Consider the following 24,755-nt stretch of genomic DNA (forward strand, 5'->3'; position numbering starts at 1 on the left):
GATTTTTTTTTTAGTTTAGACTGAAGATGCTTGGGGTCTCTTAAATATTGCTGAGGGCATACATTTGGAGATTGTTCTGAAGACTAGAGATTGATTTACTAAGGAGGAAATGTAGGACAGAAGACTGTAAGTAGTTTCTCGTCTCATCTCCCGTTTGACCTGCCATCACTATATTCCAGCTTTGCCAGTCTCTTGGCCACCTTAGGGTCTTTCCACTTGCTGTTCTCCTGAAACAGCTTGGAATACTGCTTGGAATACTAAATAGCCATATGATTTGCTGTCTAATCACCTTTAATTCTTTATTCAAAAAGGCATCTCAGCAAGTCATTTTTTATTATTTTTATTTAATTTTTATTATTTGAGCCTGTGTCAAAACTATCACTTCTGCTACCTGGCCCCCACCCCACCCCATAGATAGCATTTATCAGCATTTAACACACTGATTACTAAATTTAGTTTGTGTCTGCTCTCATTAGATTGCTGTGGAGTATTTTGTTTAATGGAGCCTCATCTGTATATTAAAAGGACATTTTTACATTGAATGTTTTATAAACTGAACTTTTCTATGCACCTAAATTTAACAGTTTTTTGTTTGTTTCTGTTTTTTTGATTGAGCCATACAATAAGACTTATGAGGAGCACCGTGGTGACTCAGTTGGTTAAGCATCTGACTTTGGCCTCAGGTCATAATCTCATAGTTCGCATGGGCACGTAGGGTTCTGTGCTGACAGCTCAGAGCTTACATCCTGTTTCAGATTTTGTCTCCCTGCCTGTCCCCTGCTCACTTGTGTGCTGTCTCTGTCTCTCTCTCAAAAATAAATATTTAAAAAAAAGAATTACTGATAAAAAACTTTTTGACTTATATCTTATATGCATACACACATATGTATGTATGTGTATAAATACACCTTTATACTGAGACTTTTTAGGAGCTCACTGGAATATAGCTTTAACTTTTTGGAACATAACTGTGACTTTGAAGATGTTTATATGAGGTTAGGATATGTTAATTGCATAAACATACTTTTGTACTTTTAATTAAGGTTATATTTCTTTCTTTGTAGGAGTAAAACTACCACCGCTAATGATGTGAATGGAGTTAAACCTTTGTCAAGTGATCAGGTATTTTTCTTAATGGTTTTAACTAGTTCTTTCATATAAGTACATGAATTTAGTCTTAATTTTTTTTTAACATTTTCAGTGGAGTCAGGATCATCTGACTGTGAGAAAAATTTTGGTGGCTTCCTAGTTTATTTTTTATTTTTTAATTAAAAATCTTTTTAAATTTAAATTGAAGTTGACAAAGTGTAATAAGGCTTCCTAATTTTGTAAGTTTTCTTCTTTATTTGATTTTACTCTTGTACGTATCTCAAAAGTGCTTTAAAAGCATTTCTGTGTTGATTGGACTTCCTCACTTTGTTTAGCACCCGAAAAACAATGGGAACTCTCCTAGCCTTCCTTTGTCAAGAAAGGTTCTTAAGTCACTTAATCCAGCAGTCTATAGAAATGTGGAATATGAAATTTGGCTGAAGTCTAAGCAAGGTGAGTTAAAAAAATCTGTGTATTTTACATAAATTTGCTTTGTGGCATTTGAAAATAAGTCAACTTGATATTCTCATATTGTTTACAGCTCAACAAAAACGTGATTATTCCATTGCTGCTGGCTTACAGTATGAAGTTGGAGATAAATGCCAAGTAAGTGATTATATAGAGGAAGAAAAGATTTTACTTGAAATCTTATTTTATTCTAATAGGATCTAAGAAAACAGCTCAAGTTTGATGTGTTGTTAATTGGAGATTTTAGAAGATATTTTATCACATACACATTTTAATAGTTGTAAATATTTAGCTTTTTGATCCATTAGAATACGTTATAAAAATTGTGTGTATGTCGATGGTGTCCCATCACATGATCTTTTTTTTTTTTTAAATTTTTTTTTTCAACGTTTATTTATTTTTGGGACAGAGAGAGACAGAGCATGAACGGGGGAGGGGCAGAGAGAGAGGGAGTCACAGAATCGGAAACAGGCTCCAGGCTCTGAGCCATCAACCCAGAGCCCGACGCGGGGCTCGAACTCACGGACCGCGAGATCGTGACCTGGCTGAAGTCGGACGCTTAACCGACTGCGCCACCCAGGCGCCCCATCACATGATCTTTAAGAACAATGTCAGTCTTTGATATTACTTGTTTCAAAGAAGCAGCAATAGCACTTTAGATTTTAGATAGTTTCATTACAGTTGGCAAATTACCAAAATTGATTTGAACTTGACATTACAGGTCAGTTTTATGGAAGTCATCTGGGAAGATTTTGATAGATACATAATGGTTTTATGTTAGACTGAGAAAAGAGTGAATAGTAAGGAAGTTTTGGCATTGACTTTTTTTTTTAAATATAATTTATTGTCAAATTGACTTCCATACAATACCCAGTGCTCATCCCAGCAAGTGCCCTCCTCAGTGCCCATCACCCACTTTCCCCTCTCCCCTACCCCCCCATTAACCCTCAGTTTGTTCTGTGTATTTAAGAGTCTCTTATGGTTTGCTTCCCTCCCTCTGTAACTCCCCCCCCGCCCCTTCTTTTCCCCCATGGTCTTCTGTTAAGTTTCTCAAGATCCACATATGAGTGAAAACATGCCATTTACTTTGAATAAACTATTGCTCTGGATTTAAGTAGCAGATTGGAAAAGGGGAAATTTGGATTATATCAGTTCTTAACTTAGAGTGATTTTGCAATCCTCACTGTGCATTTGATAATGTTCGAAGACAATTTTTGTAGTCCCACAACTGGGGAGGTGCTACTGACATCTACTGGGTAGAGGCCAGGGATACTGCCAAACATCCTACAGTGCACAGGTCATCCCCCCAAGCCCCCAACAAACGCTTGTCCAGTCTAGTGTCAGTAATGCCAAGGCTGGAGAAACTCTGGGTAATTTCCAAGGTTCCTTTACTGTTTTTGTTTATGAAAAAATACTAATTCCAAGACAGAAATAACGTATATACTATTTGGTGATAGAAATAACCAAATACTATTTGAAGATAATGTTCGTAAAAATATGGTTTTCATTGAAAAGTGTTGCCTTTTACAAACTACTTTAAAATAGCCATTGACAAACATTTTTCCTTGTAGAGGTAACATTCACCTGTGTGGTAAAGTAGTTTGTAAAAAGCCAGTTGACCAGGATTACCAGCATCAAAGACCATCTATCTTAAGAAGTTGTAAAAGTGTTCTGATTCTGAAGTATTTGAAAGTGGAAGAAAAAGATATGATTCATTTAGGTTCTTCCTTACGGAGTTGTCAGAAATGTGGTATAATCACAGAACAGAATTGTGGAATTTTTTGTTACAGTGATTTGGAAAAAACCAAAAGAGTAAATCTAGGGCTTAGGGCTCCTCCTTCCCTTCTCACTCCTCCTTAACAGAGAAGAATGCTTATCTTATGCTGCATCACTAAAACTGTTACTCGTTGTTTTAAATCATGCATATTTCCTTTGAGGTTGCAGTTGGTTTTAGTAAAATACATGCTGTTTGTAAAGTAGATGCTAAGCAGATACTTGCTTTTTTTTTTTAGAGTATTTTGTTTCTATATCTACTAGACTATTTCAGGTAAAATTTAATTGAAATCTGTTTGGAAACTGATAGTTTTGCTATGACTCAAAGGTGCATTTATACTCAAGCATATAAGATGTAGTTTAAGTTTTTGGTACAAATTAACTTCAGAAAGATATGTTTTATTGTTAGACTCTTGACGAGAGGAAGGCAAAGGGTCCTTTTGTGCTTAATGAATAATGAAACCTCAGCTTTAGGATTTTGATCTAGTTAAAAAAAAAAAAAAGGAGGTTAAGTTGAAGCTGCTGTACATTGGGCTTTAGTGCAGTGATCAGCCCTGTTCATTGAGTGTCATTTGACTATAGGAGGAAACTGAAAGGCTTTCTCTGGTCACAGATTGCTATTGGGTAATACAGTTGTATATTAGATAACATGGGATGGATCTATTTTTAGAGGGCAAAAAGGTCTCAGTTATACATTGTCAATATTGGAAAAGTAAGAAGACAGTAGTAATTAAAATAATAGTTGCTCTCATTCATAGAGTGGTTGCTGTGTGCAAAGTTGCAGTTAGTGTCCATTCTGTATATCCTATGTGCCTCATTCCATCTCCATGAGTGATGTAGGTACTATTATTAGCTCCATTTTGCATGGGAGGACACTGAAGCATAAGTATCTTGCCAAAGGTCATATTGCTGGTAAGTATAAAAAAGATGGGCCTAGAATCCTGGTGTGTGCAGTGCTATAGTCCTTTGTTCAGAACCAGGACATGCTGCCTGCCTCTTGTTTGGAGCCTTGATTGTGCTCTTGCTTCTCCCTGAATTACTTGCAAAAACAGTTCATAAAATTTTGGAAGTGTAAACAAAGAAAAGTCTTTATTTTAGCTAGAGCTGCAGAGGCCGGGGAGGTCAGAGGAATATTATTTATGGTGTACCCTTTTGAACTTGTTTTTGTTTTTAACAGTGTATAGTCGTCATCTCTCTAATTGAAAATGATAAAAATTTAAAAGGTGATCATTAACGCAAAGGAAGCAGGTGACTGATTTCTTCTTTCTGGAATTGTTCAACAGGTTAGGTTGGATCACAATGGAAAATTTTCTAATGCAGACTTTCAAGGGGTTCACTCTGAGAATGGGCCAGTTTTGGTCGAAGAACTTGGAAAGAAGTATGTACTACTCTTCAACTAAGACATTTACGGTCTCTTCCATTTAGCTTAAGTCATGAGGAATTCTAAATGGCCCTGTGTGTTTATAAATACAGTCAAAAATACTGCCTCTTTGTAGGAAATGGATTTGTTTAGATCTTATGAAACAGCAGTTTGAGTTTAAATTTTGTGTGTTAACATTTTAAAAACTTGTTTTGCTTACAGTTTCAAATGTGCCATTTGTCACAAAGGCAGTTTGGGAAATTGGCTATAAATTGTAACTGTAAAGTGGGGAGCATTGGAGGACAGGGGCCAATGTTCATTTCTAATTTTCGTTTAACACTGCATTGCATGTAGTTAGTTTTCAGTAAATGTCATATGGAGTAGTGAAATACTGTGGCTGACTTGCTGCCACAGTCTCACTTCACAGCACCTTTTGTTTCAGTTGCCGCTGTCTTTATTGGAAAAAAGGGTAATAAATCACACCTAAACTTTACTATGGAAAATTTCAAATACACAAATGTAAAGACAGTACAGTGAACCCCAGTGTAAGCATCACCCTGTTTCGGCAACTGACAGCATTTGGTAATCTTTTCTGATCTGTTCTCCCTAACCGCCCCCTTTTTAAAAGTGAGAATGGGATGGAATATTTTAAAGCAAATCCCCGTCACCACACCATTTCTTATAAACACTTAACATGCTTATGTGTTTCTCTCACATAGTAAAGACTCCTTCCTCCCTACCTTAACTATAGCACTGTCATCACATCTAACAGAATAAACAATCATTCCTTTTTAATCTGATATTTTGCTTAGATTGTGATTAAAGCTTTTTAGTCTTTAGTTTTTTAGGTTGGAAAATATGCTTTTGATTTATGTCATCTTAGTTGACTAGATATTAGGATTGCTAAATGCTTTGTACGTTAATTTTTAATCTAAGAAACTATAAAACTAAATTCTTCCATAAATTGAAAATATTTATGCAGAATACTTAAAAATTGATCTTCTTTCTAGGAATATTTTGTTGTTATAAGTCTTTCTGGAGCTCCCGGGTGGCTCACTTGATTAAGCATTCAACTCCTTGATTTTGGCTCAGGTCATGATCTCATGATTCATGAGATTAAGCCTGTGTTGGGTTTGTGCTGAAGCGCAGAGCCTGCTTGGGATTCTCTCTTTCCCTTCCTCTATGTGCGTGCAACTCTCTCTCTCTTGCTCTCAAAGTAAATAAACATTAAAAGAAAATAATAAGTCTTTTTCTTTCTTTTGAAGACACTCCCCGAAGAACCTCAAACCACCTCCTTCAGAAAGCTGGAACACCGTATCAGGGAAGAAGATGAGAAAACCTACTTCTGGACAGAATTTCCACTCTGGTTAGGATTATGTCCAATTAATCTTTCTTTGGAGGAGGGGTGATGGTACTTGGGCTTTTTAAAAATTATTATTATAGGAAAATGATGAGGTATTTTTGGCTTCTTGTCACAGACATGGATTACAGAGGGCCAAAGAATCAAAGCAAGCCAATAAAAGCTCCATCAGCACTACCTCCTCGACTCCAGCATCCTTCAGGAATAAGACCACATGCATTCTCTAGTCATTCTGCAGGGGCACAGTCTCAGAAACCCTCCAATGAGCACAAAAATCTTAATAGGACACCCTCACAGATCATAAGGTAACCTCCTGAATGCAAGAGAAATATAAATTGAGAGGCATTTCTTTTATGTGCTAAATTACGTGAGTTTAAACATTTGCAACTTTTTGTTCATTTACTTGTCTATAGTATATTAAAAGTATTGTTGATAAAATACCATGTGAAGATTTTAGTTCTTTTAGATTTTTATTCTAATTTATTAGAATTACCTAATTCTCTTCAGATAAGTCTAAGTAATTTGAAGGTAAGGCATCTTTATTTTTGAATAACTTTTTTCAAATGACTTGGGAGACCTTATTGTAGCCAAATCTTACTCTTGCACTTAGTTGTTTTCTGGTAGCTTGTAATATGTTAAATGTTGAATTTCAAATTGTATTCCTATTCCTTGGGTGGGGATGTTCCCTTTATATACACTTTATGTAGGAACTTAACCAAAATGGTTGGTTTAGTTCTGATAAGGTTGGGTTGTTTGTGGTAATGTGTCTCATATTGAATGGGGCTACAAGTTTTGTAAGTAAATGTAATCATGAATATTAGCAATCTGACTGAATATCCGGAGACAGATGAACTTCAGGATCATAATTTTCCTGTGCAGTGGATTTTATTTTTTCCCTAATCTGCCTTTTTGTGGAGTAGTTTATAGCCCTTTGGAGGAACTTTGAGAGGATGTGTCTTAAGTTGAGGCTGTCCTTTTCATGCAAACGTGGCCGTGTGTCTTGTGGATGCTGGAGCCCTCCTAGGTTGCTGTGACCAATGCCTTACCCATTCCAAGCCTCCTATCCCCAGTTGCCTGAACAGTTAGAGCATCAGCTTATGTATCTAGCTCTGGTTTGAAGTTCCTTTATTTTTAGCTTTTGGGCATTCCCCTTTCTTGGGAATATACTGAACTTTTTGTCATTAAAGATAGCTTATGTAACATCTTCTAGACAGTTGTAGGTTCCTAGGCTGACATTACAAATACACTTCTAGTTTTCTGGGGCTATTATAGCAAGGTACCACAAACTGGGTGGCTTTAAGTATCATAATTTTTTTTTTAAATGTTTATTTTTGAGAGAGAGAGGGAGGGACTGGGGAAGAGGCAGAGAGGGAGACAGAATCCCAAGCAGGCTCCTTGCTGTACACACAGAGCCCCATGTGGGGCTTGAACTCACGAACTGTGCAGCTGAGCCATAGTCAGATGCCCAACTCACTGAGCCACCCAGGTGTCCCAACAACAGAAGTTTATTTTCAGTCTTGGAGGCTAGAAGTCTGAAATCAAGTTGTCAGTAGGTGTATGTTCTTTCTGAAGGCTGTGGGGGTGGGGGGAGGGGATCTCTTTCATGTTCCTCTCTGTGGTGTTGCCTACAGTCCTTGGTGTTCCCTGGTTTATGGATGCATCACTCTTCTGCCTTTATCATCACATGCAGTTCTCCCTCTGTGTCTGTCTCTCTTCTAATAAGGATACCAGTCATTTTGCATTTAGGGCCCACCCTACCCTAGTATGACCTCATCTTAACTTGATTACTTCTTCAATGACTCTATTTTTAAGTAAAGTCATATGCACAGGTACCAAGGTTTAGGATTTGAATTACAAAAGCACAGTTTAATCATAAACACCACTACTTCAAGTCTCTAACATTTTTCTTTTTAGTTTAACAAACTATTAGGGGTAGGAAATTATATTGTTCAAAGTCCAAAACATTCAAAAGTTTATTTATTTGATAATTCTTCCTATTCCTATTTTCCCAGTGATCTAGTTTCCTTCTGCAGAGGCCATCCTGTGTTAGCAGATTCTTGTGTATCCCTGCAGGGATACTTTATGTATTTGTAAAAAGTAGGGATATATTCATAATCAACTTTCCAAAAGTTCTAATGAGAACAAATGATTAAAAATCATTCAGAAGAGGGGTGCCTGGGTGGCTCAGTTGGTTAGGTGTCTGACTTTTGATTTTGGCTCAGGTGTGCTCAGGTCATGATCCTCATGGTCATGAGATCGAGCCCTGCATCCAGCTGTCAGTGCGAAGCCTGCTTGGGATTCTCTCTCTTTCTGCCGCGGCCGTGCCTGCATGCGTGTGCTCTCTGTCAAAATAAATAAGTGTTAACAAAGAATAAAAAACTCATTTAAAAAAAATCCTTGAAGATATTACTTCATCCCTTAAGGTTAGTCATACACACATAGTCCTGAGAATTGCCCTCGGCAAGGAGTAGTCAGGGCCTTGAATTCTTGGCAAACCCAGCAATAATGTGTCAGGACATTCAGGGCTCCTCGTGGGTTATTGCTCCCCACAGACAGAATTGGAGCCATTAATCAAGTAGTTGTGGCTGAAGTTTGTTGTTTGGACATTAGACTCCATTAACATCCAATAGCTTCTTATTCAAAGCAGGCAAAGTGTTTAAGAGGACTTATTTTAAATATTAACTTTGGAAACCTAAAAATATGAAGTAACTATAGGAATGTCATAGGCAGAATTGAGATTTTCCTTTAATAAAATTCTCACTTTTTTAGTAGACTTGAGAAGGATCATTTTTTTCTCCTTGAACACAGATACTCTTTAGTGTTTTAAATATTAAAGAAAATATGCATACACTACTAAATAACTAATTGTATGATTTTATTTACTACAGATTGAATTTATGTCCGGTGTGTTTTCTCGTGTTGTATCCAGTCTCTTAGGAATTGGTAGAATAACCAATTGTGAAATGTCTTTGTCTTACTAGGATCTTTTTTTTTTTTTTTTAATGTGTTAGCTGTATATTATAACACTTCACAGGAGAAGGCAGTGGGTGATTTATAGATATAAAGTTTCAAAGAATTTTTAACATTTGACTGATGACAGGAGCCTGTTGTATTTGCAGTTAGTATACCTTCTCCAGTGTGGTTGTGAGGGTGAATTTTACTAGTATACTAACACAAATGTAGAGACTGCTTATGATTGAATACTCGATAATAATAATAATGATAATTCTGTATAATTAAAAAATCTAAAGTATGGAATTTTATAACTAATAGTCCAATTGATTTAAGCCCATTGGTTTATCTTGACTTTCTTATATTTAACACATTCGTTTTGAATTCTTTTATAGAATAAAAGAAGTTATAATTGTAATGTTGGATGTGAGACCTCACTTTTTCATTTCTTATTGATATTGGTCTCTCCCTTTGGAGATAATATAATAGAAACCTAGGATTGACATGGATGCTTTCATTGTGCAAGTGCTGAAAAGGAATAATGTCATTGCCGGATATCTCTTCTTTAGCAAAATGCAAATAGGAAGGATTTGATTTTTGCTGTGTGGTGGGTGAGGGTGAGATGGACAGTTTTGGGTGATGGGACACAGTGTAATAAGGGTAGTGTTAGCTTTCCAGAGATGTGTAGCATGTGCCGAATCCTCTCTGGGATATGAGAAAGACTGGTTTAACTAAGATTATGAAGGTCCACATTTGCTCCTCTGCCTCCCAATTGGGATTGACATCTGCCCTATTGGAATTAGGGTGTGATTTTAAGTGGGACTATCCGAAGACATGAAAAGGCTGTTCGTAATTTTGGACATAAAAAAAAATGAGATGGTATCATTGTGTCCTCACTCTTTAAAGGAAGTTATATGTTTTTGTATTGTGACAGTGTGTTTTTCCTGTAGGTTTTGGATTTTCATTTTCCACTATTGTGGAACTATTTGACATGGTAGAAATAGTATTCATACTGCTTATAATAGTTAAAAGCCATATAAACACATTAGAGTTATGTTATAGGCTATTCAACTACTTGTGTATTTTTTGTCATCCTTCTTGGACCAGACTTCCAAATGAGGTGATGGTAGTCTTATTTGCAGTTAGTATCTAGTTGGGTGTATTTTAATTTTTATTCTTTTCAGCTTTCTATTTCTCTTCAGTATCATCCAAAAAGCGGGAGGATGGTCCTGGTGTCTGCTTTGAATGTTTCCCTTAGTACAGAAAATGAGAGTGCTCTTGAGTTTTAAACTAATAACTTTCTCTTTCTTTTAAAAGTAAATTCTATGAAAGTATTGGAATATGGCATAAAGAGTGTATATAAGTGTTTAAATTTCTGCCCTGATGAAAAGAGAAAAATCAATTATTTCTGTATCATTTAGAAGTGAGTTATATTTTTCTTTTTTTTCCCCTGTTGTTAGTCTTCTTGACTGTCATGTAGCGTGAGCTACAGGAATTTCCATTTACTGAACATTTATTAGGCCATCAAAAGTTCTGTAATATCGTAGTGTAGCTAAGTTAGTCAAATACTGTATTGCAAAAAAGGTTATTTTGTTTTAGGTACTCAAACATTTTGTCTTTTTTTTTTTTTTCATGACAATGTTTTATTTGACAGAAAACCTGATCGTGAGAGAGCTGAGGATTTTGATCACACGAGTCGAGAATCTAACTATTTTGGCCTCTCCCCAGAAGAGCGCAGAGAGAAGCAAGCTATAGAAGAATCTCGTTTACTGTACGAGATTCAGAACAGAGATGAACAGGCTTTCCCAGCCCTTTCCGTATGTATAAAAAGAGATTTTAAAAGTTGTTTAGAAGTCTGTCCTTAATATAGTTTTTATATGAAACCATAGTTTCTAATGGTAGACTAGTTATTTTTAAACTGAAAGGTACCTTAAAGATCATTTAGTTGCCCTTCCTTTTTACATTATTCATGAAGAAGATGAGGTCTGAAGATATTACTAGTTGTTGGCAGAGTTGATGCAAGTAAATTGGTTAGCTCACTTCTAGTTTAGTATTTTCTCCTGAACCAAAACAGAATATATTTATTCTGTTAGTTATGCAATAGATGTTCACATTCAGTAAAAAAGATACATCTATAAAATCAGGAAACTCTTCAGTGTCCTTTACTAAATACACCAGGACCTAATATATCCAAGAAGAGTTGTCAGAGTGTTGGCTGTTGGGAGGTGCTGCTATATGTAACCCTGTGGCTTTGCCCTTGCTCTGTGTGTCAGATGCTGGGCTATGATGAATACCCCTCTGATGAAAGAAATGTTCTCTTACCCTTGGGTTTCTTCATTCTTTTGGGGGAGTCAGAAGGAAAAATAGTTCTCCTAGAGAGTGAAGTAAAATGCTCTGTGAGGAGGGTTCATTGGCAGCATAGAGAGAAAGGTAACCAATTCAGTTTGGAAGTAGTGGTATCCCTGTGCCTGTGGTCTTTTAAATATTGGTAAGTAGTACCAAGTGCTGTGTGATTCAGAATGGTGGTTGGGCACTTTTTTCTTAACAATGGATTAAACAAATGAAATAGAATGTTACAGGAGGCTACCAGCTATAGCAGTATAAAATATTAAAGCATCATACACTCCATTCTCTGTCCTCTGACCTCTGTGGAATCCTTTAGAAGTATCAGATGCTCAGTTGAAAACCATTAATCTGGAATAGCAGTTCAGTCTGGCACAGGGGTTGGAACTTAGTTATTGGAAGATGTGCCCAAATCTGTTGTGCATTAGGCGTGGTCTATATCTAAGTATATTTGTCTCCAATGTGATAGATGTTATTTTCCCATAACATAACATTTAGATAATAAAAAAAGTACAAATCATTTAAGCTTGTACTCCTAGCTTTTTCTTTTCTTTTTTTTTTTTTTTTTTTTTGTTGTTGCTGTTGTTGTTAGTGGATGATAAAAATACAACTACTGTAAATGCGATGGAATAAATTGAAATTTTTTGGTTATTAAAATGGGTTGTCATACTCACCATTTTAAGACCTGTTGACCTGTCTTGGATTTGATAGTGACTCAGGTTTGTCTTCTAGAAAACTCCTGCCACAGAGGGCTGAGATCCTATTCTTAGCTGTGTGCAACATTTATTCACAAAGAGCTAGAGGAAGAAAGGACTTCAGTGATAGGTTAGCTTGGAAACCTGACTTACTCCAGTCCCTTTGTTTCACCAGTTAGAAGGTTGGCTCGCATGCAGAGCTTAAGTAATTTGCTGATGGTCAGCATTTTCAGTGGTAAGAATCCTAGTGTACTGTATCTGCTAATTTGCACTTGGGTATTTTTCCTTTCCCTCACAAAGGACTGTGGCCCTACAATAGCTGCTTTTGAAGGTTGGTATGAGGAGTGCTGTTCTTGGTGCAAAGAATGTAAGTGTAGGTTGCAAGGTGAAGGTTTGGTAAGGGTGATTTCCTGAAGGGGGGTTTCACTCCTAATTTAGGCCGATGGTCTGATTGCCTGATATTTGTGGTTTATTAGTAAGGCTGTTGCTGTATTAATTAAACATGAACCTGTGTCCTATTTTTTTGTAGTTTTGGAAGTATAAAGACATAGGGCTATGAATATTGAGATTTCTGATCAGCTCTATGAAGTTAAGATTAATTACAAGACTTTTGTTCATATATTTGTGAGTAAATCTTTAAAACAAAGTGTTGGGTTTTTGTTCATTTTAAGAGCTCATCAGTCAGTCAGTCAGCTTCTCAGAGTAGCAACCCATGTGTCCAGAGAAAATCATCACATGTAAGTGATAGAAAAGGAAGCAGGCGGAGAATGGATACCGAAGAACGGAAAGATAAAGGTATGTTATTTCATCATTTGAAAGCAGATGCTAGAGCTCTGTGCCTGGCTTAAAGTCATACATTGGGAAAGAACCCTTTTTAAATCATTAAACAGTATAATGTCATGTATCTCACTATTGCAGAGACACATTGACTCAAGCTAAAGCATGTTAAATGTTATTCTGAAAACTGCATTTTTCACTGACTAAACACAGTTCAGGTAGTCCTTTAGGCTCTGTCTTCATATTTTATTCTGTCCTCAGACCAGACCTGTCTAGTGGTTGATACTGTTTTCTTTTTTATCTTGGTCTGTTATAGACTCTGTCCATGGACATTCGCACTTGGATAAAAAACCTGAGCCAAGCACATTGGAGGTAAATGTTTTAAATACTAATTGCATCTTTTCTTTCTCTCTTTTCCTTCTTAAACATCGTGGGTAGTATAGCAGGAAGAAGTAAAAGGAGAAGCTGGAGGTGATTTCATCATTTCATAACTAAGTGTTACAGAAGTAGAAAAGCAGAGGAAAAAAATTGGGAAAAGATGATAGTGCTTGAGGAGAATTCACTCACAAATTATAACGATTTCTTCAAGGCTACATGATGATCACCTATCTGAATTGGTGGAGAGTAGCTTTACTTTCCATTACTGTATATAGATTGAGATTTTTAGAGATTTTTGAAATCACGTTCCCAGTAAAAACTGTCTAATAGTTTGATAGGATCAAAAATGTGCAGGCCAAGTTATCTACCTGTTTAAGACCAGGTATAATTGAAAAAATACTTAGTCGTGAGAGGGTTCAGTCAGGTGCAGGTAGGGTGAACTGTAGAGACAACCATGATTATCATAGAATTTGGGTTTTTGACATAAAGTTTCGCTTTTGTTTTGCTTCTAAAGAATGTTAGTGATGAGAAATGTACAAGAGTTTCATCACCATCAAAGTCAAAGAAATTAGAATGCCCACCTGCAGAGCAAGTAAGTACATTGTTGAATTTGACATTGAATGCTTCATTCTGTGAGGTTTTTCTTCTTTTTTTAATGTTTATTTGAGAGAGAAAGAGCAAGTGGGGGAGGGGCAGAGAGAGGGAGAGAGAGAACCCCAAGCAGGCTGTATGCTGTCAGTGCAGAGTCCAATGTGGGACTCAATCCCATGACCATGGGGCTCGATCCCACAACCCTGGGATCCTGATCTGAGCCAAAATCAAGAGTTGGACACTTAACCGACTGAGCCACCCAGGTGCCCCTGTTTTTAAATGATCATACAAAGAAGAAAGAAACCCAGGGGTGCCTGGATGGCTTAGTTGTTTGAGGATATGACTCTTGAATTTATTTAGCTCAGGTCATGATCTCATGGTTAGTGGGATCAAGCCCAGCATCAGGGCCCCTCTGTTAGTTTGGAGCCTGCTTAGCATTCTCTCTTTCTCTTGCCCCTCTCCCCCATTCTCCCTCTCTCCCTCTCTATTTCTCTCTCTCTCTTAAATAAATAATAAACAAAGTGGGAGGATTTACTCTGGCGTCATAATTTGGGTACAGTTATGATTCATCTGTAATTCTTTTGTTGCTTAGTCTAGAATGTTCTGTTTCTGTGGACTTTTTTTTTTTTTTTGAGAGAGAAACCGAGAATCCCAAGCAGGCTGCTTGCTGTCCGTGCAGAGTCTGAGGTGGGGTTCAGATCTCATGACAGTGAGATCATGACCTGGGCTGAAATCAGTCAGGCACTTATGGGACTGAGCCACCTATGTGCCCCTTTAAAGATTTTATTTTGAAGTGATCTCTGCACACAGTGTGGGGCTTGAACTCACAACCTGAAGAGCTACATACTCTACTGATTGAGCCAGCCAGACATTCCTCTGTAGAATGTTATTTATTAAAAAAAATTTTTTTTAACATTTATTTTTTTAGAGACAGAGCATAGGGGCAGGGGTCAGAGAGAGAGAGGGAGACACAGAATCTGAAGTAGGCCCCAGGCTCTGAGCTGTCCGCACAGAGTGCAGCACAGGACTTGAACCCACTAACTGTGAGATCATGACCTGAGCTGAATTCAGGAGTCGGGTGTTTGTTTAAGTGAGCCTCCCAGGTGCCACCTGGAATGTTATTTTTTTTTTTTTCAACGTTTATTTATTTTTGGGACAGAGAGAGACAGAGCATGAACGGGGGAGGGTCAGAGAGAGAGGGAGACACAGAATCGGAAACAGGCTCCAGGCTCCGAGCCATCAGCCCAGAGCCCGACGCGGGGCTCCAACTCACGGACCGCGAGATCGTGACCTGGCTGAAGTCGGACGCTTAACCGACTGCGCCACCCAGGCGCCCCTGGAATGTTATTTTTATAATCACCATATTTTGGACATAGAAGCCTTACTTGTGAATTGATTTTGAATAAACTTAATATTTGGTGTTTTGTGTTATTTTTATGGTGGGTTGGGTTGGCTTGAAAATTAGATTTTTGAAGGGAAATTACAAATTACTGCAGTATTTTAAAACTTCCTAAAGAGTTGTCTGAATCTTTAACACTTTAGAGAAGGGAGGGTCTCAGTCTAATATAGGAATAAAGTTCTTAGTCCTTCCTTGCCTCTCAGTTAACATTCTTCATGTTCGTTAGAAAGCATACAGTTTATGGTATATCTGTGTGTGAAGAGCAGTTCTAAATAACTCATGAATTTCAAAATGATTTCAGTGATTTTTCTTTCTTTCCTGAAAAGCATTATTTAAGATGCTTTAGAGTTTATGTCTCTGCCAGTGTCTTCTGTGACTTGGTAGGCAATCCTTGGTTAGGATTAAATTTGTGTGGAAATTTTATCTACTGTGTTTTTCATTTCTGAGATCAGAAAAATCTATATAGAAGCTGTAGTTATGTAAAAGGCAGCTCAGGGTACATTTGGTGTTAAAATTAGTGTTAAGCAAAATGAACTTTTGTCTTTTTCCACCCCCTCTCTTGAAGAAGCCAGCAGAACACGTGTCTTTGTCAAATCCAGCTCCCCTTCTAGTTTCTCCAGAGGTACATCTAACTCCTGCGGTGCCTTCTTTACCAGCCACTGTGCCAGCCTGGCCAAGTGAACCTACAACTTTTGGACCAACAGGTTAGATAAGAATTAAAAAGTTCCTTGAACCAGCCAACGAAAGCTTTCCAAGTCAGAGACATTAAATTCTTTATTTTTAAACTTTTAAAATTATTATTAAAAGTATTTTCTCAAGTAATCTTTTTCCAACATGGGGCTCGAACTCAGTGACCCCAAGATCAAGAGTTGCACACTCTGCTGACTGAGCCAACCAGGCACCCCAGAGACTTCAAATTCTTGATAGCTTGACCTCAGAGCAGGGTTAGGCGTGTGGAGCCTCACAGAGCTTTTTGTGATCCTCTGTTTTGCCCTGCTTCTAGCATGGGAGGACCAGTTTAATTTGGTATTCGACATGTACCCTCAGGATCTCAGGAGCAAAATGTTTGAGCTGGTTGTCCCCACTAGTTGCTTCGATTGCTCAGCACTGACAATCACAGTTTGCATTTCCCATTGACCAGCACTTGATATTCCCCCTGCCCTAGCCATTGAACCTTTTGCCAGGCTGTGTGTCTTGCTCATGTTTGTAAGAGCTACTATTAGAGGACATTGACTCAAGGCTTGTTTCCTGGCCTCATTTCCTCCTGTGTGTCTCGGAGGGTCCTTAGTTGGTATAAAAGGTGCTTAATAAAAAGTAAAAGGTTAATAATTAATAATCAATAAAAGATTGCTTAAACGCCTCTTTTTATCAGTTATGTTAGTTGTACAGCATTCTTTACCTTTTAGCTTAATGTAGACTTGTATTTTAGGGAGAAATATTTTCACCTTTTTATAGCTTGTGCTTCCTTTTTCTCTTTTGTAGGTGTCCCTGCTCAAATTCCTGTTTTGTCAGTGACACAGACTCTGACTACTGGACCTGATTCTGCTGTGTCCCAAGCTCATTTAACACCCTCTCCAGTTCCTGTGTCAATACAGGCAGTTAACCAGCCCTTGATGCCTTTGCCTCAGACGTTGAGCCTTTACCAGGACCCACTCTACCCTGGGTTTCCTTATAATGAAAAGGGAGATCGAGCCATTGCACCACCTTATTCACTGTGTCACACTGGGGAGGACCTGCCTAAAGGTGAGATCCTTTTCCTAGTTCAGAATGATTTTATTTATCAAATACTGATATGGGTTCAACAGGAAATGTGAATAGGGGTCAGAGGTTATGTTACTTAGGAGGAACCCGAAGGGCTGACTGTAGGGAGAGAAAGATTTGGCTATGAGGCATTCACTTTGTTTCAGCTTGTGTTTGATTGGAATATGGTTTTTGTGTATTTAGTAACTATCCCTCCCGTATGTCATTTTTTTCAAAAACAGCCTAAAACCATTTTGAGTTAAATTTTAATAATGTCACCAACTAGGTAACTAAGCATTACTGAGTTTTCTCATCACTGGACTGGGTTTTGAGACCACTCCTATTTTTCCATGAAAAAAATGAGAGGAATGAATATAACTATGTATTTTTTAAGAATTTCTTTTAAGTTTGCCTTTTTTAAAAGGAATTTTAGTTTGCAGAATTTTCTATCTGTAGAAAAATTGAAAGAGTAATGCAGTGACTTTATGCTCTTTACCTGGATTTTGTGGACAATTTTGTTTTATTAGTGGTTTGATGTTTGAGTCTATGGATAACTGGTTAATGTCGAATGAATACTTTCTAATGTTAATAATGAGTTAGGTTTATGTTGATTTTATTCTTATCCCCCAACACTTTTATTTCATAATTTTTAAAACCCCATGGAGAAGTTGAGAAACAAATACACTGAACACCTGAATTTCCTTCACACAAAATTAATTTTAATCAGATAAAAATCTCAATTTAAGCCATTTTAGGACTTAGATGTTAGCACAGACAAAGCATATTGAACCTGGAATTACCTTACGGTAACAGAACTTGATTTGGGTTATTACAGTTTTTACCTATGTTTCATATTACAGGTTAGAGGAAACAATTTGAGTAGGCAAAATTGTCTTCAGAGCTATATTGTTTGAGGATAATGGGAAAAAAAACCCTTTTTGAATGTATGATTTTAGTAATTATTGTTATTTATTTTTAGATAAGAACATTCTTCGATTCTTCTTTAATCTTGGTGTAAAGGTATTTACATTTTATCATTTAAAAGTTGGTTTTAAGTTAATGCTGTTCTAAATTATCAGTATTTAAATAATCTTAACTCCTACCCTGTCAGTAAATAACAACCTAAGGTTTACTAGATCACATTATTTTAAGAACTAGGATTTTCAGCACTGTATTGTGTGTTTTTGGTAGTGGTTGAGGCTCTAGAACTTGCTTGTTTTGTTTTTGTTTTTTTTTTAACTGGAAATGGTTTAACCCTGTGAATATATTCAGGAAATAGTCCTCATCCCTGGGGCAGCCTAGTGAAAATGCCCTCATTGGGGAATTCAGTGGAAGATCTGGGTTTGAAATTCTGCTTCATCACTTTTTAGCTGCCTGTCTCTGGGCAAGTCATTTAGTGTATCTTAGCTTTTTTCATTTGTGTTATGTGGATAATACTCTTCCATCTACCTCATTTGTTGAAAGGAAGAAGGAAAAACCTTGTAAAACTTCTCCTATGGGAGGTGGTGTGTTCATGAGCATAGCAGAGGTATCCTTTGGGAAGTAGTCAACCTAGAAATAACTTGCCTCAGAAAGAGAGGCTGGAGAACTCTGTGTCCTGATGTGTTAGCTCCTGTCTTGGATTAATTTCTGTGGGTTTTAGACTATTAAAATATGAAATGAATTGCTGTACTGTAATCTACCGGTGAGTTCATACAAGGAGACTTAATTTTATCATCTGTATTCACTGCCTTGTTTTATATTTACCTAGTTAATGTTGGCTTTAGCTAAATGGTTAATTTGCCAATTAGCTGGTACATTTTTTTTCATGTTTGGTGGTTAGCTGGCCCTTTGCAGGGGAAGGATTCGGATTATTTTCAGTATTACCTTCTCTGACTTAATCCTTGCGGTTGGAATGCCCTTGGGTCTGGCTCCTAGACCTGTGGAGTCTTAACACTGGGGATCATCTACTTCTATACCAATATTTTTCTGGTAGAACAGAAAGGTCCAGACCCATTAACTAGTTGGCATGGGGTCACACAGTGAGTTAGTGGTGGAGCCAGAATACAAATGCAGGTCAAGCTAAACAACCAGCCATTGAGCTATTCAAAGATGGCAGCTCAAGTGCTTAATGGTGGTTGTTTCTGGGATCTAGTTACAGATCTGGGATGTAGTTATATCCAAAGGATGGAATTAATGATTATGATAATCTGTGGTGAGTTCATTACATTGTCTCCTGTCTCCTCAGTACCAGGAGTTTGGGTTCATTTCTAGATAGGAATAAAGAATGGAATCTTAGAGCAGTGATTGAATTTTGTAATTCCTTTTCATGTTCCCTATCACAGTGATTATATGGTCTTGGTAGGCACGAGACATTTGATGCACTCACTCTAAACTTCTTTTCCCCTTTTTGTTTATGTTACTGTTTTGGTCTCTTTTAGGCGTATAGTTGTCCTATGTGGGCCCCACATTCTTACCTGTACCCTCTGCACCAGGCCTACCTGGCAGCCTGCAGGATGTACCCAAAGGTCTCTGTCCCTGTGTATCCTCCAAATCCTTGGTTCCAGGAAGCTCCTTCTGCTCAGAATGAAAGTGATTGTACCTGTACCGATGCACACTTTCCTATGCAGACTGAGGCCAGTGTTAATGGTCAGATGCCACAGGCAGAGATTGGACCACCAACATTTTCTTCACCTCTGGTCATCCCTCCATCTCAGGTGTCTGAAGGTCACGGACAGTTGTCTTACCAGCCTGATCTTGAATCTGAAAACTCTGGGCAGCTTCTTCATGCTGAATATGAAGAGTCACTAAGTGGCAAGAATATGTTCCCACAACCGTCCTTTGGACCTAGTCCATTCTTAGGCCCAGTTCCTATTGCACCTCCTTTCTTTCCTCATGTTTGGTATGGATACCCTTTTCAGGGATTTATAGAAAATCCAGTAATGCGGCAGAATATTGTTCTGCCCTCTGATGAGAAAGAATTGGATCTCCCCCTGGAAAATCTGGATCTGTCTAAAGAATGTGGTTCAGTTTCAGCAGTGGATGAGTTTCGGGAGGCTAGAGGCGAAGGCACACATTCTCTCCCTGAAGCTAGTATGAGTAAGCGTGAGGGCCGAGCGGAGCAGTCATCCCAGACACCTAAGGCAGATCTGGCATCGGCTACCATCCCTCCTGTAGCAGAGGAAAAGGCTCATCTTCCCACTCAGATTCTAAACCGAGAGAGAGAAACTGTGCCTGTTGAGCTTGAGCCTAAGAGGACCATTCCAAGTCTGAAGGAGAAGTCAGAAAAAGTGAAAGATCCTAAGATTGCTGCTGATGTGGTCAGTGGGGCCAACTCTGTGGCTAGCAGAGTGCAAAGACCAAAAGAAGAGAGTTCAGAAGATGAAAACGAAGTATCTAATATTCTGAGAAGTGGTAGATCCAAGCAGTTTTATAATCAGACTTATGGAGGCAGGAAGTACAAAAGTGATTGGGGCTCTTCTGGTAGAGGAGGTTATCAACATGCGCGAGGTGAGGAGTCCTGGAAGGGGCAGCCAAGCAGAAGCCGAGATGAAGGTTATCAGTACCATCGAAATGTCCGAGGACGGCCTTATCGGGGGGATAGGAGGAGGTCTGGGATGGGAGATGGCCATCGGGGACAAAACACTTGACGGTCGCTGCTGTGGTATTTTAGAGCAGAAACCTCTTCTTAGGTGGAATGTTTCTGAAGGCTTTAACAAAATCATTAAATAAAAACCCACATTGGAACTATCTCCTCCCCTCCCCCTTCACCCTCACTCCCATCCTGGACAAGAGATTTTGGATATGCGTTCAAGGGGCAGGTGAATTCCTGGCATTGCCATTTTTCTTTGTTCAAAATCTGTTTATCAGGTAGCTGCCCCCATAAAAAGTAGAAAATAAGTTTGTTAAAGTATTTTTTATAAACAGCTTAATATAAAACTTAGATTTAGTGTTTGGTTTTTTTCCTTACATAAGTTTAATTTCAGATGTTGGAAATGTGTGCTTTATAGTGTTTACTAAAGTGACAAGAAAAATATACCATTTGACACACTATAGATTCCAAAACATAACATTGCACCAAATAGAAATGTATATTTTATTATGCAATGCCTTAGTCATAAACTGGGCTCAAATGATTCTTAGCCTAAAACACTGTTGTCTTTTGAAATGCTTCCAACCCAAAGGCCTTTCATCTCAATATCTGTCAAACTTGAATAATGTCTTCTCTTTAATATTACACATAAGGCAGCCTATTAACCTGTGTCTTAGAAATGTTGTATATAGTTCTTTTAATATTCATAGGGTATATTTTTGAATTTTGGTGAGTATTTGTTGAACTTGAGATCGCATACAAGACAGATGTTTAAGAAATAATAGGAAATCTAATGAAATGGCTGTTTCCACCAAGAATTCCTAGCACTGGTGTAAATATCATGGTGCCTACTTGAAAGAAATGTAGATGCTATGCATTTTGAAAATAATCTGCATCTGTTAAAACTGCAGAAGTTTTTTAATGCCACTTTAACACTAATGCACTGACAGATTTAAATATTTTGTGAGAAGAAATGTTAAAAAATTTTTAGCTTGACAGGTTTCTATGGAGTTACTGTGTTTTGTTTTTCTCTTTGCACCATTGGTTATGTGTATCACTTTACATTTGCATGTTCTACTTGTCACATGCCTGGGACTATTGTACAAAAAAAGGATGATTGTGATTTCTAGTTCTTTTCTAGAGGATGCTGCTAGAAAATGGTTGCTTTGCATTGTATAGCGTATTACCCCTTCTGTAACATCTCTCTTCTGATCCTGCTTCTTTTTGGTCTTTGCAGTATTTATGGAAATTCCCTTTGCCTGTTGCACTCTCTTCTCAGTTGGAGATTTAACTCTGAATCAACACAGTATTCATGCATCTGTGTTTATGTTTTCTTTTGGTCAGGAAGTTTGAGTGCTATGCAAATGATGTAGTAATTTCCCTTTGCATGCCATGTGTAATATACCTAGCCAAAAATAGATTTTTTTTTTTAAACGGCAAATTACTTTTAAAAGCAAATACAATTCACTTGAATTTGACAAACTGAAGCAGATGAGTTCTCTGGGTTCTTCGATTACCCACAGGAATGTTTGGATGCCAGCTAGGCTCAGTTGAATCTCCACTGTACTGTAATAATGGTTATTTACCTCTGTGTTGTTTTAATTACCTAATGTCTGTGTAACTGCTGATTTGAGTAGCGATTAGTATTTAGATGTTTTGTGACATAGGATTTTAGAGAGCACTTTGGAAGATAACATTTTATTATGATGGTGCTAGGTAGAAATTTGTAAAGATGGATGGTCTTGTGGAAAAGAAAAAAAATTTGAGAGAACTTGTTGAAAGGAATTTCTGTTGTCATCTTCTAAGCCAGAACAATTGGGGAAAGTACTGCTGAAGCCATTTTTATCTTAGTTAACAGAAACAGTTATGGAATCAGATTATAGGGTCCTCCACTTTCAGCTCATTATTTTTTATATGTCATATTAGCTTACCTGATAATTGTTATGAAAACACATTTAGATTATAATGACTAGATTTTAATGTTCAAAGACGTTTGATCTCAGGAGTCCAAAAGAAATTGCTCTTCCCAGTGTCTTTGATCTTCTGACTGAGATTTGATCGATTTCTTCTGGACACGTCTCAAAATTGGATAGGAAAGAATATCATTCATGTTTTTACTGTCCCTGTGTCTTACCTCAGTTAACAGAATATATAGTTCTTGCAGGAAACACTGATTTGCTTCCTGTTTCCCATATCTTAACTCCAGGACATGACGGAAACAGTGCTGAACGAGAACTTTAGTAGCAGATTGTACTTTACTCAGTGACCTCTGGACTAAAAGGATTCTGACTTTTGATAGTTTTAAAATTACTAGTCTTTGCATGAAGGTCAGTTTTTATTTTCCCTTTAGTTTTGTTTTAAATGTATTAGTGCAGGGGATTTTGCCTTATACTGCGCTCAAATTAGGGCCAAGCAAGCTTTTGTCCTCCTTCATTTTAACTGAGTCATAAGGTATGTTGCTATGAGATACAACGTTCCTGTATAAGAGAAAAACAAAAGCTTAGAAATGAGAATCATTTGTATTTTGAGTTAGAAATTATGGAACTTCACCATATTACGATTATACACATTTTCAAGAACAGATGTTTAGAATGACCAAAGCTCACCTGTTCATTTTAGTTAGTTGCTTTTGCTGAACTTGATTCCTGTCCCTTTCCTTTTAGCGTCGTGTATATTTCTCTTCCAGTCGTTTCCTCGTTTCCTCTCAGATACATCTTCGGCTCTTGTTCCACGCAGTCGGTGGCAGCAGGATGCCAGCATCTGTGCAGTCCTTGTCTTGTTTCCTGGTAACCCATATGTTCATTTTCATGGCTGACCTAAGCTCAGAACCTGCCTTGACCTGGCAGGAGTAGGTCTTCCCAAACCACGATGCTGACAACAGCTTATTTGATGCAAACTATGTATATTCTTGCAGTGTGTTTCCTTTGTGACTCAAGGTTGAATTAAAATGCCTGTGAACTGCAAACTTGCTAATGATTGACTTGGTGCAATAAAGTTCCTTTCTGACCATTTCTGGTTTAGAAAACATTCAGCCATCCTAGAAACTAGCAATATTTATTTATGCCTCATTTATTTTACCTTTGGTTTTAGATGAGGTAACCTTAGTCTTTCACTTATGGGTACTAAGCAAGGTCCATTTTAGTGTAGCTGAAGAGAATGCATATTTGGCTACACGATTTCTGTTTACTGTATTTTGCTTCCTATTTAATGTCTAAATACTATTATGTTTTTGTTTAAAATCTTAGTAATGGCTCAGTTCCAATATGTCATTTTCAAAGAACTAAGGTTTTGCTACTAGTGTCAGCCATTTACTCTCCCGCTAATTGGGATTTCCCACTAAATGGGAATTTTTTTCCCCCCTGAAATACAAGTTTTAGAAAATCTTAGAAGAGGGGTGGGTGCATGTCTTAATGCTGGGAAACAGCAACTTTGGGGTTGAGTTTACTTGAATGGATTAAAAATTGCATTGTTACAGAGCTAGAAGAAAATTTATGTATGAAAAATGATAATAGCCTTACACTGAGTACAAATAATACTTAAAAGCATGTGAAGATGTGATTATTTGTGATGTTACTTGTAAAAAAAAAAGTATATATACATATCTTTTGAAGTGTTGAAAGGAAAATAGTACTTTATATTCTTTATCATATCACTTTTTGTAAGTGTTGGATATATTCCTGTTTATTTTTCTATGTTCTGTTTTGTAGCCTTAAGAAGTGTTTCAAACATATCTGAATGTATAAAATAAGAGTAAATGCCCTACATGGTGTGATGCTGCATTATATATAAAACTGTGTGCATATATTAAATTTTGTCTCTTGATTGTGCTTGTGATTCTTTGGTTCCAGGGTAAACCAAGTAATATAGCGTATAAATCTTAAGAGGAATTTTAGTAAACATCTAAAAATAAGAGATGGTTTCCATGCTTTTTATCCAGTCAGAAGATAATTCTAGTATGTGAAACCAAAAACCACGTGGGATTTATAATCTGTGGGGTAGGTACTGTTGTTTTCCCTACTTAATATATATAATAAAACTGAAATTTTAAAAAATAGGCCAACTAATTTAATTTGACTAAAGTCATGCAGCTAATAAGTGGTAGAATTTGCATTTGTACCTAGCTCTGAGTGGTTTTAGAACTAGTGCTCTGTCATTTTTTCCAGCATTCATTAAATGAAATGAGATGTGTAGACTAAGATACTTTACAGATTAAATGGGTTATTTTAAAGTTAGTATTCAATACAGGCATACCTTGTTTT

General features: G+C 37.3%; 1 protein-coding gene across 1 annotated transcript in view; it reads left to right on the forward strand.

Annotated features, from left to right (window-relative positions):
* The window catches only part of OTUD4 (OTU deubiquitinase 4), a 46,214-nt gene extending 21,895 nt beyond the window's left edge, over positions 1-24,319 (forward strand). Inside the window, exons 8-21 of the mRNA XM_047855836.1 lie at positions 1,065-1,122; positions 1,425-1,542; positions 1,631-1,695; positions 4,614-4,708; positions 5,956-6,056; positions 6,169-6,355; positions 10,657-10,819; positions 12,712-12,835; positions 13,134-13,189; positions 13,710-13,787; positions 15,751-15,889; positions 16,668-16,928; positions 17,905-17,945; positions 19,346-24,319. Of these exons, the coding sequence (XP_047711792.1) occupies positions 1,065-1,122; positions 1,425-1,542; positions 1,631-1,695; positions 4,614-4,708; positions 5,956-6,056; positions 6,169-6,355; positions 10,657-10,819; positions 12,712-12,835; positions 13,134-13,189; positions 13,710-13,787; positions 15,751-15,889; positions 16,668-16,928; positions 17,905-17,945; positions 19,346-20,554 (2,695 nt within the window). The 3' untranslated portion in view covers positions 20,555-24,319. The remainder of the gene's footprint in view (positions 1-1,064; positions 1,123-1,424; positions 1,543-1,630; positions 1,696-4,613; positions 4,709-5,955; positions 6,057-6,168; positions 6,356-10,656; positions 10,820-12,711; positions 12,836-13,133; positions 13,190-13,709; positions 13,788-15,750; positions 15,890-16,667; positions 16,929-17,904; positions 17,946-19,345) is intronic.
* The last annotated feature ends 436 nt before the right edge of the window (positions 24,320-24,755 follow it).

This window comes from Prionailurus viverrinus, chromosome B1 (genome assembly GCF_022837055.1).
Source record: "Prionailurus viverrinus isolate Anna chromosome B1, UM_Priviv_1.0, whole genome shotgun sequence".
Lineage (NCBI taxonomy): Eukaryota > Metazoa > Chordata > Mammalia > Carnivora > Felidae > Prionailurus > Prionailurus viverrinus.